The 18,641-nt window shown below is 56.1% G+C and overlaps 2 protein-coding genes across 2 annotated transcripts in view; both read left to right on the top strand.

Moving 5' to 3' along the window:
• The first annotated feature begins 60 nt into the window (after positions 1-60).
• Positions 61-13,945, top strand: DENND4B (DENN domain containing 4B). The gene is made up of 28 exons (XM_082832774.1): positions 61-169; positions 919-1,258; positions 1,864-2,116; positions 2,371-2,440; positions 2,640-2,809; positions 2,882-3,126; positions 3,555-3,621; positions 3,718-3,776; positions 3,944-4,088; positions 4,365-4,540; positions 4,696-4,796; positions 5,550-5,765; positions 6,307-6,452; positions 6,753-6,892; positions 6,985-7,111; positions 7,501-7,707; positions 8,041-8,169; positions 9,222-9,411; positions 9,644-9,811; positions 10,072-10,460; positions 10,624-10,746; positions 10,948-11,117; positions 11,199-11,340; positions 11,605-11,841; positions 12,375-12,492; positions 12,584-12,749; positions 12,838-12,902; positions 13,003-13,945. Exons 1-28 carry the CDS (start codon positions 160-162, stop codon positions 13,146-13,148), a joined length of 4,515 nt encoding a protein of 1,504 aa, XP_082688900.1. The 5' UTR covers positions 61-159; the 3' UTR covers positions 13,149-13,945.
• Positions 13,946-18,245: 4,300 nt separating this feature from the next.
• The window catches only part of GATAD2B (GATA zinc finger domain containing 2B), an 80,271-nt gene continuing 79,875 nt past the window's right edge, over positions 18,246-18,641 (top strand). The window contains exon 1 of the mRNA XM_082833275.1: positions 18,246-18,358. The gene's annotated coding sequence lies outside the window, so the exon portion shown is untranslated. The remainder of the gene's footprint in view (positions 18,359-18,641) is intronic.

The following is an 18,641-nucleotide window of genomic DNA, read 5'->3' on the forward strand; positions in this document are numbered from 1 at the left end:
CTTCCCCTCCACTGTTTCAGGAAGTCACCTCCCTTCCCCTCTGAAGCGGCCCCCACGCCTTCGGTCCTCAGCTGCAAGCCACCCACCAAGCTCTTTCCCAGCTTCTGCACCCTGGGGCACCCCGGGACCCTTGGGGCTCCTACTCCCTGGGGTTGGGCCATGAAGGCAGGTGAGAAGAGTTACTGAAGACCCGTTGTGGGCCTGTTTCTGTCTCTGGGCTCCATGGAGGAGGGCTTGGGGATTTCTGGGACTGTCTCCCACTCTGCTTTGGACTTAACTGGGGATACCTAAGGATCCTGGAGGTTGGAGGGCAGTGGTTTTTTTGTCAGATAGTGGAGCTAAGTTAGGAAAAAAGGACACTTGAGTCTGGCAAAAAGACGCTTAAAGTTTGGGTTTTGTGGAGTCCTCACAAAAACCTAGAAGTGGGCTCTTTAAGAACATTAGCTGGCTCATGAGGTTCTTAGAATGTCAACTAGAGTAGGAAGGCCAGAAACCCATAAAAAGACTGTAGTTGGCATGATGTCATGGCCAGAAGGAATGATGTCATTGCAGGCCATTACAGAAAAGACTGTGATCTCTGTTATGTTAGGGAGTGAAGTGGGGCGGAGTCTTTAAAAAGGACACAGAAACTATGATGTCAGAGCCCAGGTTAGCTGTGTGCGGTGGAGTGGAGTTTGGGTTCTTTGGGAAGAGGGCTGGTACCACCAAGAGGGAGGGTCCTGGTCTCTTTAAGGAGCTGTGGTGGGCTGTGAGGGCCTGGTGATGTCACAGGCGGGAGAGTTTAGGATTGGCTGACCACTGATCCTGCTTTTCCTTGAAAGGACTAGGAAGAGGAGGGAAGCAAGAGGGGGGACTCCCTGGTTGCCATGGCAATACCAGCCTTCCTTGCTTCATCTCTCCCCCACTTGACCATTCCAGATGCAGTGAGTGAGGGGGGGGCCATGGCGGAGGAGCGGCCCCCCCGGCTGGTGGATTACTTCGTGATAGCTGGGCTTGCAGGGAACGGAGCGCCCATCCCTGAGGAAACGTGGGTTCCTGAACCCAGTGGGCCCCTTCGCCCTCCCCGGCCAGCTGAGCCCATCACAGATGTGGCAGTCATCGCTAGGGCCCTGGGCGAGGAGGTGCCCCAGGGCTACACATGCATCCAGGCTTCTGCTGGGGGCCACCCCTTGGAACTCAGTGCTGGGCTCCTGGGTGGAACTCAACCAGTCATCTGCTACCGGAGGGGGCGTGACAGGCCCCCCCTCGTTGAGCTGGGGTGTGTGCACCTACCCATGCTGGCACCAAGGGAGGCTGGGAGGAGAACTGGGGTGAGGCAGGGAGAGGTAGGGGTATGGGATGAGGGATGTGCAATGGGAATGGGAAGGGAGTGGGCTACAGGCCAGGGAGAAGGGCCTGAAGTTGTGCGTACTTAGTTCTCACACAGATTTGGGTGCATATACTAGTGCTGCTACTTGCTAGCTATGTGACCTTAGGCAGGTTATTGAGCCCCTCTGAGCCTTTTCCCTCATCTGTAAATTGGGGAAAATAATACCTCCTCATAGCGTGGTTGAGAAGATTAAGTGAGATAATCCATATAAGGGACTTAGCACAGAGTCAATAAATGGTAGCTTTTATTCTTAGTATTTATTAATGAGCTTGAGAACCATGGAAGGTTTGAGGAGTTGTTACTGATCAAGAAGTAGAGCCAAGGGCAGAAGAGGGGCACAGGATTTTGGAGGGCAGAGTTCAGCAAGAAGTGGGCCCTGGTGTTGGGGTTTGACTAGGCTGAGTAGGTAGGACTAGGTAGGCAGATGTAGCAGGACTGGGGTCTTGCTCCTCTGTATTGGACTTTTGACATCTCTTTCTGTTCTCTGTGCCAAGGGTGTTGTATGAGGGGAAGGAACGTCCCAAGCCTGGCTTCCAAGTGCTAGCTACGACACCCTACAGCCACTCAGCCAACCTGGCCCCTCCAGGCCCTGGGCACCCCCGCACCTACCTCACTTACCGGCGGGCAGCAGAGGGGGCAGGGTTGCATGCCCTGGGCATCACTGACCTCTGCCTGGTGCTGCCCAGCAAGGGCGAGGGCACGCCTCATACTTACTGCCGATTGCCCCGCAACCTCAACCCTGGCATGGTGAGTGGGGCCCCGAGCCAGAAGCTGAGACCTGCCCCATCTCTGTGTGACGGTGTGGACCCTGGGCACAAAGGGTATCCTAGGACCAAGGCATCTAATGGCGGGGCGGGGCCCAGAGGCGTGATTCTTGTCTTGGGGGACTGGGATTAGTGGGAGTTATAAAGACAAAGACCACGTGGGGGTGGTGGAGAAAATGAACCCCAGAAACGTTTGTTAGCTGTGTGTCTGCTTGTCTCTTGCCATTTCTGGGGCAGTGGGGCCCAGCAGTGTACCTGTGCTACAAGGTGGGCCTGGCCAAGGCCAACACGCTGGTGTATGAGGCAGGTGAGTAGCCCCTCTGTCTCTCCAACCCCTTGACCCTCTGTGTCCCTCTGCCCTGGTGCCTCTTGGCTGGTACCTTCAGTGTCCACAGAACTCACTTCCCCTTTGCCGCTTGGCCCGTCTCTGGGATCCCCTGCTTCCTTCCCCTGGAGTCTGATTGACCCTACTCCTTTTGGGTACCCCCACTCTGCCGGGGGTGCAGAGCTGCTGGGCCGCTACCCAGAGGAGGACAATGAGGCGTTCCCGCTGCCCGAGTCAGTGCCCGTCTTCTGCCTGCCCATGGGGGCCACTATCGAGTGCTGGCCTGCCCAGACCAAGTACCCCGTGCCCGTCTTCTCCACCTTTGTGCTCACGGGTGCAGCTGGTGATAAGGTGGGTGTGCAGAGTGTGGTCAGGGGTCCGGGCTCCACAGGGCCCGCCTGACTGCCCCTCTGCCCCTGCCAGGTGTACGGTGCTGCCTTGCAGTTCTACGAGGCATTCCCGAGGACCAGGCTCTCGGAGCGGCAAGCGCGGGCCCTGGGCCTGCTGAGCGCCGTGGAGCGGGGCCGGGCACTGGGGGGCCGAGCTGTGCGCAGCCGCCGTGCCATCGCTGTGCTGTCCCGCTGGCCTGCCTTCCCTGCCTTCCGCGCCTTCCTCACCTTCCTCTACCGCTACTCCGTCTCAGGCCCCCACCGCCTGCCCCTGGAAGCGTGAGCACGAGACTTCCCCGGCACTGGGAAGGGTTATGAGGGGATCTCGGGAGGCCAGGAGAGATGGACGAGATTAGGCTGGAGCTGGGGGTGGGGGGACCTGGGTGGGCAGAGGAGTGGGGATGGGGCTGTAGTGTGTGGCTGGAGAGTTGGTCCACTGCAAAAGTGCCCCTGGCTGAGGGGCTGAGTGGGACCTGAAATCCACTTGCTAGCTAAGTCCTGGCCAGGGGCTGTGCAGGCCCAGAGGGAATCTCTTTTCTGATTTGCATAAATGCTGTACATAATGGAGGCTCTGATGGCTGACACCATTCTCGAGGTGGATCTCAGGGAGGAGTAAGGTTCTTGTGGACAGGTGAAGGAGAAGAGCAAATGTGGCTGAATGAAGTAGACTGGGAGTCTGCCTCTGACTGGACCCCTCTCTCCCCCAGGCACATCTCCCACTTCATTCACAATGTCCCCTTCCCTTCCCCACAGAGACCCCGCATCCTGGTGCAGGTGAGAGCTGAGGCTGAGGCTGGGGCTGGATGGGAGGAGGAGAACTGCCAGGGGCTAGTCTTCACCATCCTGACTTGTGGCTCTTCTGTCTCCCAGATGTCTCCCTATGACAACCTGCTCCTCTGCCAGCCTGTATCCTCACCCCTGCCCCTCAGGTATGTGCCCAGGTTGGGGGGGCTTTGATGACCAAGGACATGGTAGGTGCCAGGCAGATGGGCACAGGTGTTGAGGTCTATGCAGGCTGGGCCCAGGTGGCGTCTGTGCCCAGTGACTAGGGAAAGGCCTCCTGCTGACTCTTCCCCCACCTTGGCATTGCCCGCAGTGGTGCCAGCTTCCTGCAGCTGCTGCAGAGCCTGGGCCCAGAGCTGGCTATCACGCTGCTGCTGGCTGTGCTCACGGAGCACAAACTGCTAGTCCACTCACTGCGGCCGGACCTGCTCACCAGCGTCTGTGAGGCCCTCGTCTCTGTGAGTGCTACCCTGCCCAGACTGCCTTGCCTAGAGTGTTCCTTCTGGTGCCCCGGTCCCTACCTAGATTCTCCTTACTTTTCTTTTCTTGGGGAGGGTTCCTCAGCCTATTTACCCTTGGGCACGACCTACAGGACATACAGCTTCCGTCAGGAGCTCTTCTTTGGAGCCCAACTCCCACAGCTTCTCTCAATAGGCACCACCCCCCAGGGCCAAGGCCCCCTCTCCTGCTGCCCCTACGCCCTGCTCACTGGTGCTCACTCCCTGATGCTTTAGATGATCTTCCCGCTGCACTGGCAGTGCCCCTACATTCCGCTGTGCCCGCTAGTGCTGGCAGACGTGCTGAGCGCCCCCGTGCCCTTCATCGTGGGTATCCACTCCAGTTACTTCGATCTGCATGACCCGCCTGTGGATGTCATCTGTGTTGATCTTGATACCAACACACTCTTCCAGTAAGAGGGCTGGGTCTTGTCCAGGGGGTTTCGAGGTGGGGGGCAGGAGAGGGCTGGTGTATGCAGTGTACCTGCTCAAAAGGAGCCTCAGGCAAAACGTGGAGGAGGCTGGCGAGGAGCCCCATCACCCTTTCTTCCTTCTGTTTATCTCACAGCACTGAGGAAAAGAAGCCCCTCTCCCCTCGGATCCTGCCCCGCAGACCCTACAAGGTTCTGCTGACTACACTGACAAACCTATACCAGCAGCTGGATCAGAGTGAGGAGCGTGGGTGGGGGTGGGAGGCTGGAAACTGTCATTGACCTTGAACCTCCAGTTTGGGGAGGCCTGTGGGGAGCTGACCTTACCTGAGGAGGTTAGAGGAGTTAGGCTTTCATTTGGTGGAAGTGAGAGGAATTCAAATTCCAGTTTAAGCAAGACGGAAGCGAATGTCACGTTAATATTCCTGAATATGTCAGGGAGGTTGAGCTTGTCATTGGGGAGGCTTGAAACTGTTACCTGAAAGTAACTTTTTTTTTTTGTAAATTCTTTTTTTTTTTTAATGAATTAACTTATTTATTTTTGGCTGCATCGGGTCTTCATTGCTGCGTGCGGGCTTTTTTCTAGTTGTGGCGAGCGGGGGCTACTCTTTGTTGCGGTGCATGGGCTTCTCATTGCGGTGGCTTCTCTTGTTGTGGAGCACGGGCTCTAGGCATGTGGGCTTCAGTAGTCGTGGCTCGCGGGCTCTAGAGCGCAGGCTCAGTAGTTGTGGCGCACAGGCCTAGTTGCTCCGTGGCATGTGGGATCTTCCCGGACTAGGGCTCGAACCCGTGTCCCCTGCATTGGCAGGTGGATTCTTAACCACTGCACCCCCAGGGAAGTCCCTGAAGGTAACTTTTTAGTTACTATTGGTACCAGGTCTGTTAGGACCTGCCGGTGGTGGGGTAGCAACAGCGACTTCTGTGTGAAGGGCAGGGTTGAGGCAAGCCCTACGGGTGCTGGCCCTGATTCTCAGGCTGCCCTGGTCCCCAGCATATACTGGACCCGAGGAGGAGGCCTCCCTGGAATTCCTGCTGACAGACTATGAGGCAGTGTGCGGCCGCCGGGCCCAGCTGGAGCGCGAGGTCCAGGGAGCCTTCCTCCGCTTCATGGCCTGCCTGCTCAAGGGCTACCGGGACTTCCTACGCCCGCTCACCCAGGCCCCCTCTGAGGGGTCTCGTGATGTCGACAACCTCTTCTTCCTGCAGGGTAAAGGGGCCCTGTCTCTGCTTGGGGCGGGGGTCACGGGAGGGGTGGCCAGGGGCTGGGCTCCATGGGGAAGCCCGGGGGGACGAGGAATCACACAGTTTCTTGTTCCTTCACTCAGCACACGTTTTTGTGGGCACCAGCTTTGAGCTGTATGCTCTTCTGGGTTTGGAGAGGGGATAAGGGTACAAAGATGAACCAGCTGTGGCCCTGCCCTCTGGGAAGCCTTGGGCTTGGTGGGGACACAGTGACGCCTGTGGTGAGCCGCCCCCATGGGCGAAACTCTTTTCCCTTGGAGACTCCCCAGTCTGAGGTCCTAGGTGCCAACAGATAAAAGGGAGGGATTCCGTGGGACTGTGGTGCTGGGGTAGCTGAGCTGCTTGGCTTGGCGTGTGGTGTAGTGGTGCCAGAGGGGCCAAAGAGGGGATGACTTTGATGGCCTTGGACGCCAAGTTGGCAGGGAGCCGAGAAAAGGGTTCGGAAGGGGGTGCCTGTGGTAGGGACCCCTGGTAACCTTCCTCTCTGCCCCATTCTCATCTGTCAGGCTTCCTCAAATCCCGAGAACGCTCCAGCCACAAGCTGTACTCCCAGCTGCTGCACACACAGATGTTCTCGCAGTTCATTGAGGAATGTTCTTTTGGCTCTGCTCGGCATGCTGCCCTGGAATTCTTTGACTCTTGTGTTGACAAGGTATTGGGCATTATCCCTTCTCTTCATGCCCTTTGCCCTCTGCTCTCCTCTTGGCAGTCTCTGTTATCCCAGGTATCAACACTCTACATCTCATCTGTGGCAGGGATGGTGCCCCTGGAGTTATACAGGGCACAGCCTATGCAGCATATGTGACCGGCCTCATAGACGTACTGTCTTCCCATTCCTCACTCCATCCCCCAGCTCTGTCTCCAGGGCCTTGGTGGAATCTGGACCCACTACCTCCTTCCCTGTGGCTATGCTTTCCTGCGAGATGCTCATTCTCTTACCATCCTGCTCCAGGTCCACCCAGAGCAGGAGAAGCCGGAGCCAACACCCTTGGTGGAGCTGGAGGAGCTGTCAGGAAGTGAGCTCACTGTCTTTATCACACCTCCCGAGGAGCCGCCGGCGCCAGAGGGCAGTGAATCTACCCCCCAGTACTGGTGAGAGCCTCTTGTCCCCTCACTTGTTGTGAGGCCCCATGGGCTGACTTAGTGCCGACTGCTCCTGATGTTGCCTCTCTCTGCCCCTCCAGCTACGATGGGTTCCCCGAACTACGGGCTGAGCTGTTTGAGTCTCCTCAAGAGCAACCCGGGGCTCTGCCTGTGCCAGGTCCATCCCGTAGTGCCCCCAGCAGTCCTGCCCCTCGCCGTACCAAACAGGTAACCCGCAGGTGGGCCCCCCAGAGGCATCTGGCTCAGGCCAAGGGCTGCTGCTTCAGTTTCTTCATCTGTAAAATGGGTATAATAGTATTTACCCCATAAGGTTGTTGGAAGGTTTCAGTTATGTCTGGCACATGAAATACTAGCTATTGTTACCACTGTCATCATCCTCATCTTCATTTTCTGAGCACTCTGGGAAACCAGGGCACCTGCCCGAGCTCAAGCTAGGCATCTCTGCTTGGGGATCCTGGGCTGTGTGTGCAGCATCTCTCCCGCCTCGTCAGTGCACAGACCCTTCCTCAGGGAGGGTGCTGTTTCTCCCACACTATTTTAAGACCTGCCCTGCCCTGGCATTGTACTCACCCAGGTGTGTCCCCTGCCCTACCTAGGAGATGAAGATCGCACAGCGGATGGCGCAGAAGTCAGCAGCTGTGCCTGAGCTCTGGGCCCGGTGCCTGCTGGGCCACTGCTATGGGCTGTGGTTCCTGTGTCTGCCTGCCTACGTGCGGTCGGCGCCCTCCAGGGTGCGGGCACTGCAAACGGCTTACCAGGTGCTGCGCCAGATGGAGAGCCGCAAGGTGGTGCTGCCCGACGAGGTGGGCACCTGCGCCCAGTCCCAGGGGCTTGTGCAGGCATGGGAGCTGTGAGAGGGAAACTTGGTGACCATGGAAAGCAGATGGGGAGCACGGGCACACGTTGAGAGCTCCATCACATTCACTGAATTAATGAGCATGTTCAGGGTGTAGCAGTAGAGATTGCAGGGTGGCAGGGTCAGCAGGAAGGGTAGGTGGCTCTGAGGCAAGCCCAGGAGCTGCCAGGGGCCAGTGAAGTCTGTGAGAATTGGGGAGGCTGGAGAAGGGTGCTTGCTGAGACTTGAGGATTTGGGTTGGGAGTGAGTCCGCTCTCATCCTGCACATCTCCTGGCCCAGGTGTGTTACCGGGTGTTGATGCAGCTCTGCTCACACTATGGGCAGCCCGTGTTGTCCGTGCGGGTCATGCTGGACATGCGGCGGGCAGGAATTGTGCCCAACACCATCACCTACGGCTACTATAACAAGGTACCTAATTTGGGGTCGGGGGGGATGGCAGCCTGTGCCGGGTAGGTATGTGGGAAGGATGCTGCTCCCTGACACCTGCCGCTCTCCCCTCTCCTTGGAGGTTGGGTCCATACAATCCAACAAGGTCCTGTCACCATTGTCACCCATTGTGCTCCTCTAGTGCCTTAGCACCTACAGACGGTTTTCTCATACTTGGCTGCTTTGATCTTCACCCACAATACCCCTGACAAGGAGGTTGGGCGAGTACTGCTACCTCCCGATGATAGCTAATAGTGGGAGCCAATATGCCAGGCCCTGTTCCAAATACATTTTCCACATCAAATCATTTTTTTTTTTTTTTTCTTTTTGTGGTACGCGGGCCTCTCACTGTTGTGGCCTCTCCCGTTGCGGAGCACAGGCTCCGGACGCGCAGGCTCAGTGGCCATGGCTCAGGGGCCCAGCCGCTCCACAGCATGTGGGATCTTCCCAGACCAGGGCACGAACCCGTGTCCCCTGCATCGGCAGGCAGACTCACAACCACTGCGCCACCAGGGAAGCCCACATCAAATCATTTTATCTTTACCACAGCCCCATGAAGTGGAATGATTATTGTCCCCATCTTACAGATGAGGCCATGAGGTTGCAGGGGCTTAGTAACTTGTCCGAGATACCACAGTGAGTAAGTTAGGGAGTTAGGAGATGCACACAGGCACGCCGATGTTTCCTGAATTCAGGCCCTTAACCATGATACTAACCTATATTTCCTGTTTTTTAGATGAGGAAACTAATGACCCAAAAAATGAACCGATTTCTTCAAAGCCCATAGTTTATAAACAGCAGAGTCTGGATCCAGGTTGTCTCCACTGCTTCTGGCTTCCTCTAGAACCCCTCAGGGTGGCAGCTGCCAACTGTCTCTTCTGGGCTCTTGCTCCCGGCTGAGCCATTGGCAGGACAGTCCTAGGCAGGATGTCTGGAGGAGAAGGTGGTCCCTGGGGCTCCAGGTCAGGCAGTTGGCGTCAGGCTGAGGCCAGGGTGTGGAAGTAGGCCATCTTCACGGGCACTGTGCTTGGCAGGCCGTGCTGGAAGGCAAGTGGCCGTCTGGTACACCGGGTGGGCGCCTGCGCTGGGCCAAGCTCCGGAACGTGGTCCTGGGGGCTGCTCAGTTCCGCCAGCCCTTGAGAGAACGGCGGCAGCGGTGGCAGCGTCAGAAGCAGGAGGAGGAGGCAGAGACGGCAGCACAAGAGGCAGGCGGCTCCCAGACAGGTGGGTAGGGGCTGGTGACACGGGCAGGGGGATAGGTGTGGAGAGCTGGGGCTGGCCTAGTGGCTGGCACTGGGCGTTCTCAGAGTGGATAAACTATACTTGGCTGGTAACAAAAGAGGTGAAGTTCTGCCTGGGAGGAGCCCTGTAAATCCAGGTCCACTTAAGGAGCTCTGTTTCGGAACTGGGGGCTGGGTTTCTAGCTGGCTGCCTTTCAATCCCCTCTCTTTTACAGAGCCCTATCTGGAGCGCCCCTCCCCTACCCGCCCCCTTCAGCGCCAGACTACCTGGGCTGGGCGAAGCCTGAGGGACCCTGCCTCGCCTGCGGGGCGCCTGGTGAAGAGTGGCAGCCTGGGTAGTGCCCGAGGGGCACAGCCCACTGTGGAGGCTGCCGTGGCCCACAGTGAGTGCCCTCGTCCCACACCCCAACCCTCAGCCCCGTCAGCTTCCCTGACCACTTGCCAGTGAAAGTGGGGAAGGCCAGAGCCAGGATGGACGGGTGGTGCTTTGTGGTGGGCACTGTAGGCGCTGAGGGAATCTTGCCTGGACTGTCACCATGGTGGGGGCTGTGGTGCCAGAGTCTGTACAGCCAGGAATTGTGTTTACTCAGTTCCTGGAGGAGGGACTGGCCTCCATCTTCCCTGATTCTTTTCTGCCCTGTAGTGATAGAGGCCTTGGGGGTACTGGAACCCCGGGGATCACCTGTGCCCTGGCACGATGGAAGCCTCTCAGACCTGAGCCTGACCGGGGAGGAGCCGGCACCTGGAGGCAGCCCAGGGGACGCAGGCTCAGCCCTGAGTACCCAGTCCACTGAAACCCTGCAAGGGCCAAGTGGGCGGGTGCCCAAGGCTGGCTGGCATCAGGATGAGGCCAGCACCCCCCGAAGAGGGCTGGGTGCCCGCCTCCAACAGCTGCTCACTCCTTCCCGCCGCTCCCCTGCCTCTCGTGTTCCTCCGCCTGAGCTGCCCCCTGACCTGCCTCCCCCAGCCCGCCGCAGCCCCATGGACAGCCTTCTGCGCCCACGGGAGCGCCCTGGATCCACTGCATCCGAGGTAGCCAGTGAGGGGAGGGTCCAGACACTTTAGCACCAGGAGGCCTGGGGAGGAGCTGCTAACCAGGAGTGCCCAGAGAGGGCCTTGAGGGGTGGCTGAAGCCAGCATCCTGGGTGAAGAGGAGCATGGGTGTGGCTAACTATGCTTTCTCATGTAATGGCAGAGCTCAGCCTCTCTGGGCAGTGAGTGGGACCTCTCAGAATCTTCTCTCAGCAGCGTGAGCCTTCGCCATTCCTCAGAGCGCCTCAGTGACACCCCTGGATCCTTGCAGCCACCTTCCCTGGAAGTGAGGATAATCCCTCCCACACAGATGTGCTTGAACACACACATACACCACACCCATTCACTCTGTCAAAGGCAGGGGTTGGGGAGGAGGTGGGAGGAGCCTGGGCTGGGATGTGAAGATGAGAGGGGCTGGGGAAGGAGCACGGGCTCCAGAGCCTAGAGGCCAAAAGGGGCCTGCTTCCTGGGGTCTCCTTGCCTGCAGATCCTGCTGTCTAGCTGCTCCCTGTGCCGCGCCTGTGATTCCCTGGTGTATGATGAGGAGATCATGGCTGGCTGGGCACCTGATGACTCCAACCTCAACACAACCTGTCCCTTCTGCACCTGCCCCTTTGTGCCCCTACTCAGTGTCCAGACCTTTGATTCCCGACCAAGGTGCCCAAAGCAGGGCGAGTGCTGTGGGTGGGGCAGGGAGGTGGAGGTCCGAGGGCTGACCCTCCTGCTATCTCGCTGCAGTGCCCCCAGCCCCAAGCCTGCCTCTGCTGGTGCCAGTGGCAGCAAAGATGCTCCTGTCCCTGGGGGCCCAGGCCCTGTGCTCAGTGACCGCAGGCTCTGCCTTGCCCTGGATGAGCCCCAGCTCTGCAACGGACACGTGGGGGTAAGGGCTGGGCCAAAGGGGCACAAGCAGTGTGTGTGTGTGTGTGTGTGTGTGTGTGTGTGTGTGTGTGTGTGTGTGTGTGTGTGTGTGTGTGTGTGTGTGTGTTGCCCTGTGGGTGGCCCCAGTGGTGCTGGGGAGAGGTAGGCATTGAGGGCAAGGGACGTCCCAGAAGCTGTTGGACATGGTGGCCCAGTGGGAATTGTGGCTCTGAGGATGGGGCTGTGGTACATGCCCTCCATTGCCCTCCCACTTTGTGCCTGACAGGGTACCTCCCGGCGTGTCGAGAGTGGGGCATGGGCGTATCTGAGCCCCCTGGTGCTGCGTAAGGAACTGGAGTCGCTGGTAGAGAATGAGGGCAGTGAGGTACTGGCGTTGCCTGAGCTGCCTGCTGCTCACCCCATCATCTTCTGGAACCTTCTGTGGTATTTCCAGCGGCTACGCCTGCCCAGTATTCTGCCATGCCTGGTGCTGGCCTCCTGTGATGGCCCCCCACCTCCCGAGGTCAGTTCCCTGATATGGTCCCTGCTTCCTCATCTCCCAGCTCTGTTTCTCAGTCCTCTGTGTCTTCAGTGCTATAGAAAGAGCACAGGCTTTGGAGTTGGTTGTACCTGGTTTGACTCCCGGCCCTTTCACTTCACTACTCTGAGCTACAATTTCTCATTTGTAAAGTGGCATAAGTGCCGCCCCCCCACCCCCACAGACAGGGCTGTTGTTAAGGCACCTAGTGTAGTGCCTGGTACCCAGACAATAATTTGTTAATGTTCATCTATTTATTGCTCTATTCACTGCACCAATATTTATTGAGCACCTTTTAGGTTCCAGACAGAGTTTTAGGCACTAGGGATGTAGCAGATTACAAAACAGAGTCCTTGCTCTCAATAGAGCTTGCATTCCCACGGGGAACAAGAGTTCCTTTCTCTCTTCTCTTTGGCTATGTCCTGTAATGTTCCTGTCTCTTGGAATAACGCCTGTCCATTTCCTGTCCCCTGCCTCCCACCCCATGAGCCTCTCTCCTTTATCTTGGCTCCCCGCAGGCCCCATCTCCTTGGATAATGCCTGATCCAGCATCTGTGCAGGTGCGGCTGCTGTGGGATGTCCTGACCCCTGACCCCAACAGCTGCCCACCTCTCTATGTGCTCTGGAGGGTCCACAGTAAGTCTGGTATTTGGCCTAGGATGGGAAGGGGAAGGTCCCAGACTTAGAGGGCTCAATAATCCTGGCTACCTTCTTTTTTTTCACCCAGGCCAGATCCCCCAGCGGGTGGTATGGCCAGGCCCAGTACCTGCATCCCTTAGTCTAGCATTGCTGGAGTCCGTGCTGCGCCATGTCGGTCTCAATGAGGTGCACAAGGCTATAGGGCTCCTGCTGGAAACTCTAGGGCCCCCTCCCACTGGCCTGCACCTGCAGAGGTATCGTGTTCCTATCTGAGAGGTCCCTGGTCTGTCCTGGGCTCCATACCCCCTTTATCTCACTTATACCCTTTTGCCTCCACTCCAGGGGCATCTACCGTGAGATCTTATTCCTGACATTGGCTGCTCTGGGCAAGGACCACGTGGACATAGGTGAGGGAGCAGGCAGGGGGCTGAGGAGTTTAGGGATCTGGGGCCAGGTGTGGAAGCTTGGAATCCTAATATACTGACCTACCTCCACCCTCTTTCCTAGTGGCCTTCGACAAGAAGTACAAGTCCGCCTTTAACAAGCTGGCCAGCAGCACGGGCAAGGAGGAACTGAGGCAGCGGCGGGCACAGATGCCCACCCCAAAGGCCATTGACTGCCGAAAATATTTTGGAGCACCTCTGGAATGCTAGGGACCCTTAAGCTTCCTTCTCCAGCCTGGGCTGAGGAGGTGAGGGAGAATGGATTCTAGAGATAACCTGCTTCCCTGTTGCTTTCATAGAGGAGTTGGGAATAGGCTGGGAAGCATGCCGAGCCGTAGGCTCTGAATGGGGGCAGCAGGAAGAGGGACCCACTGTTACCAAAAGTCACAATTCCCCTATCTCCAACCTGCCCTCTGTGCTCATGTTGATGTTGGAGGAGGCCTGGGGGGAGCTGGCACATCTCTGTTCCGCCTCATCCTATACCAGGAACTCCTCTCCAGGGTACCCACAGATCTGCACTGCCCTGGTCATTTTATAAGTTTTTGTTTTAAAAAACAACTAGAAAGATACACAGCTACTGAGCCTTTGCCCTGAATGGGAGGGAGGGATGTCATTCCCCACCAATGATGGTCCCGCTTCCCTAGAGTTGCCGAAGGAGCCCAAGGCTCTCCATGCTTTTCTACCTTAGTGTTTGTATTTTATTTTAAGTTATTTATTCTGGAGCCACAGCCCCCTTGCTTATGAGGTTCTTATGGACAGTGAGAAAGAGAAGGGAAATGGGCCCACGTGGTCCAGTGGTTTGTAGCTCCTTGAAAGTTAGGAGGTGGGAGCTAGAGGAGTCCCAGCCTCCCCTTAGGAAAAACTGGTGCCCCTCTGGTCCTGATCCTTTCTGTCCACTCCACCTTGGGGAATGCTTCACCCACCCAGGGCCCTGACTGTGCAATAAGGATTGTTCCTTGCGAAGTTTTGTTGGATGTAATATAGTAAAAGCTGCTTCTGTCTTTTTCCTTCTGCCTCCTGTTCTCTGAGACTGGGATAATGGTGGGGATACCTCACTTTTTCTCCTGGCTGCACATCCTCCTTTCCACCTTTGCATCCCTTGCTGCCTTCAGGCACGCACTGCTTTCCCTGACCAGGTCTGGTTCTGGTCCCTTGGGGCACAGGGAGTTCTTGGAGCAGGAGAGGGGTGAATCCGGTGCTGGCTATGGTGGTGCCAGTCTGTGTGGTACTTCCGGCCCTCCCACACAATCACCCCCTTGTCCCTCATCTGTACCCCACACAAAGACTCCATTCTCTGGGGGCCCTGAGCTCATCTCTGCCTTCTTTCCTCTCCCCACAGCTTCCCCCTCCCAACTTCTCCAGTACCTCCACAGGGCAGCTCTCACGCATCCTGGGAGCCCTGGATCTCATTCTAGGCCTCCTTAGTTGCTCTAGTTGAAGGCAGTACTCTTCCAACCAGGGACTCAACCTGGGGACAGCACCAGGAAGACAGGGGCAAGGATTAAGGGGCTCACTGCGTGTGGGCGCCAGGCATCCAGGCATCATTTTTCTAATCCTTTTGGTCCACTCGGAGTTCTCCCTTTCTTTCCTATATAATGAAATAAACACAGGAAACACTCCTAACAGAGCTGCAAAATCAATTACCAAAGGAATTAGCCAACAAAACAGAAATATCTTGGGGAAGGAGGGCAGGAGTGTCAATGGAGGAAATAACTTACATGAGCCTCTAGCGCAAATTCCTGGGGGTGGATATCGGTGGATGAAGAGAGCCATACTACTTCTGAATTCTGGGACCTTCAAGCCAGAGGATGCGTCCCCATCCTAACTTGAGCAGTGTCCTAAAGGAGCTGCAAAGGAGGGGCTTAGGAAATGCCATCTGTTTTTGCCAGGGACTAGGAGATGCCTTCTTCAGAGGGGAACCCTCATGTCACCCCAGGTTCTGATCAGACCTCACTCCCTAGAGTCAAACTTTCCCTGTATCATCCCCAACAACCTTCTGCAAAGTTGAGTGACTTCCTTCCTGAAAACATAAGTTTCTGTTGAGTGTAGCATGCCCAGCTGTGCACTGAACCATCTGGAATTATAGAGCGAATTTTGGGGCTCAGTCCCTACCTTAATAGAGCATACAGTCTTCCTGGTCTAGAATGCCCCAATGATGACTCTGCCTCCCAGCTTATGCTGCTCCTTTTTCAACAGGCCTGTAGTCAGATGGGTGGAACTACAGAATTCTTTAACCGCGAGAGTACCTGCGGATTCCAATAGCAAAGTACTCACCACAGCATCTGACATCTCTGTCCTGTGGCTTAGGGAACTGTATGAGGGGCAGGATAAGTCCAAATTACCTGGCCCCATTTCTTTTCCCTGACTTTAGAGTGTGTAGGTTCAAGTATGACAAATTTTAGTTAAATCTTGTCTCTGGCACTTACTAATTTTATTACATCAGACAAGTTACTTAACTGCTGTGCCTCAGTTTTTCCTCATCTGCAAATTGGGGAGGTTGTTCAAAGATTAATTATATAATCTACATAAAGTGCTAAACACACTCAATAAATGTTAGCCACAAAAAGAAAACGAACAAACAGAGCCTGCATAGGGCAAAGTCACGTCCACTACACCAGTGGCCTTGCTTACCTGTCTGTCTTGGAGCTTGATCGCTCCAGATTGAAAGTTCCCCCTCCACGGCCTGATTTTAATTTTGCTGAAAGGCATTTTCTCAGGCCTCACTAGTATCTTCCTCAGGCTAGTATCTTCCACTACTGTGTTTCTCATATCCTTGCAGCCCTTGAAGAATGGCCCTTCAGACAGCAGAGAGTGCCCTGGACTGATAATGGACAAAGCAGCAGGTTAGGGAAAGAGGGCTGTACCTTCCATGAGGGCAGTGACTTTGTCCCATTTACTGTATATCCCCAGCACATAGAAGAGTATCTAGTCACATAATAGGTCTTCTATCGTGTGTGAAATAACCGAGCCAGTGAAGGAATTAAAATGACATAATTTTCAGTGTGGTAAAAGACAGGTACTACAGGTAGAATACCAATCGAAGCTGAATTTTGAACTAAGAGGGTGAAATTGTTGGAAAAGTCAGGAAAATTCTCGTAATAGTTAATGTTTACTGAGTACTTACTATGTGCTTAGCACTATCCTGAGCTTTTTTTAAAAAAAATATTTATTTGTTTGCACCAGGTCTTAGTTGCAGCAGGCGAGCTCCTTAGTTGCAGCACATGGGCTCCTTAGTTGCGACTCGTGGGCTCCTTAGTTGTGGCATGCAAACTCTTAGTTGCAGCATGCACGGGGGATATAGTTCCCTGACCAGGGATCGAACCCAGGCCCCCTGCATTGGGAGCATGAGGTCTTACCCTGCGCCACCAGGGAAGTACCCCTCTGAACATCTAAAATGTATATTTTATAATCCTCACCATTACCCTATGAACTAGGTACTCATCAAGCATTCCCATTTTAAAGATAGGGAAAGTAGGGCATAGAAACTAGAGGTTAAGTAACTTGCACCCAAATCACACAACTGGTAAGAGATCCAAACCCAGACAGTTGGACTCCAGAGACCATGTTCTTGGAAAGAGAAGGTGTTTTATCCACTTTAGAATTGGGGCATGCCTCTGCATGTGTGTGTGTTCAGGGGCCCACCTGTATTTTTGTGGACATGTCCTTCATTAGTTTCATTTCTATTGCACAGCATGACTTCTAAATGATTCGAAAAAACACATTCTAGTGCTTCTGGAACCAGTTATTTCTGGGTTCAAACCACTGCTTAGTCACTAATTAGCTGTCTGACCTTTTCAAGTTCCTTAGCCTCTCTGAACCTTTTTTTTTTTTTTGCGGTACGCGGGCCTCTCACTAACTTGGCCTCTCCCGTTGCGGAGCACAGGCTCCGGACGCGCAGGCTCATTGGCCATGGCCCACGGGCCCAGCCGCTCCACGGCATGTGGGATCCTCCCGGACCGGGGCACGAACCCGTGTCGTCTGCATTGGCAGGCGGACTCCCAACCACTGCGCCACCAGGGAAGCCCCTGAACCTGTTTCTTGATCTACCTGGATTCAAGTTTCAGCTCTGCCACTTACCATGTGTAACTTTGGGCAAGTCATTTGATTTGTACCTCATTTTCCTCATCTGTAAAATGGGGATAACAGCATCTACCCCACAGAGTTATGAGGAATAAATAAAATAACCCACGCATAGCTCTTAAAAGAATAAATAAGGATGCATATATAGCACAGTGCCTCAGTCTCTTTTCCCAAAACGTTAGCTATTATTATTCCTTCAACACACTGACTCTGATACTTGGTCTCTATCCTCAGATGCTCAAGAACAATACTTGTGGTAAGTGCTCGAGAAACGCTGAGAGTTTAGGTGGGCCTAACTGCTTTTGGGAAGTAGGGAGGCTAGCAGGAGTTGGGCCTTGAGTTAAGTGGAGTCGGTGGAGTGGGAAGCTGTTTCCCTCACTGTGAACCTGACCAGACCAAGAGTTCCCGAGAGGAGCTGCGAGGGCTCTGCACGGCGTAATTTCTCAGCAATTTGGCTAGCTGCCTTTTTTTCTCCTGTCGTGGTTCAGTCACGACAGGACCATGCTGGGATACAATGAAGACCAGGAAGCTCAAGGCCTTTGGCAGATGGAGACAGGCCACGCCCCAAATAGACTGCCAGGCCTGAGCGCCTCAAGCTACTTCTATCGTGAAATTTCTGGATTCTGTCGGGATGAAACACCATCCAACACAGAGCCCAGCGCCGTTCGCCAGTCTCCATCTTTAGAATTGGAAGAATGAGAACAGGCCAAAGGGGAATCCCGGTTTTGGGATACTGGGGTACGGCGGCTGCCTGGGGACCAAAACGTCTCTAAGGTAAAGTTGCAGCCTGAAGCGATTTTTTGACCCCCGACACTTAATGGGCTGCTGAAGACCCGGATGTGTCTGGGACTGGCCGAGGTACCCATTAACGCGCCCCCGCTAGACCATCCCCCTCCTCCGTTTACGATTGGGTCTTAGGTACGCCAATCATCACTTCTCCAGCCACTCACTCTTCAAGGGTGGGGTGTAGCCCCGGCATCCTGTCTCCTATTGGTATGGCCGAGAAGAGGAGGGCGGGGAGGCCGGCTCAGGTCGCCCAATGGGCGTCGTGGCGTGTGGGGAAGGCGGAGTCGAGGCGCTTGGCAGCTGCCCAATCAGCGTCCTTGTTTGTGTGGTGCCGCCGCCGCCGGTGCAGCCGCCGCCGCCGCCGCTGCCCCCGTCTGTACCGCAGTGTCTGCTCCGCCCGCCCGCCCGGGTCCGGCCCGCCCCCCTCTCCCACCCCCGCCCCCGGTCCCGTCAGCGGGGTCCGGAACCTACTGTGCCGTAGCCTCTTCCTTTTTCGACGCCGCCGCCGCCGCCTGGGGAGGCGAGCTAGCCGGGAGTTACACCGCCACCGCCAGGTGAGGAGCTTTGGCCTAGGCCAGCCTGGCCGCCCGCCCGCCCGGGGGCGGTGAGGAGCGAGGAAGGGAGGGAGGCTGGGAGGAGGCGGTGGTGGCGGAGGTGGGGGAAGGGAAAGGTGGAGGGGCGGGGGGAGGGGAAGCGCCCGCGAGCCGACGCCCGCCCGCGCGCCCCCGCCTTGCGTCCCCCTCCCCCCACCCCGGCACCGCGCGCCCCCGCCTCGCGCTCCCCCTTCACCTCATCCCTTCCCCCCGCTCCGCGCGCGCGCCCCGGTCTTTCACTTCG

This window comes from Leucopleurus acutus (assembly GCF_964270905.1).
Source record: "Leucopleurus acutus genome assembly, chromosome: 2".
NCBI classification, from domain to species: domain Eukaryota; kingdom Metazoa; phylum Chordata; class Mammalia; order Artiodactyla; family Delphinidae; genus Leucopleurus; species Leucopleurus acutus.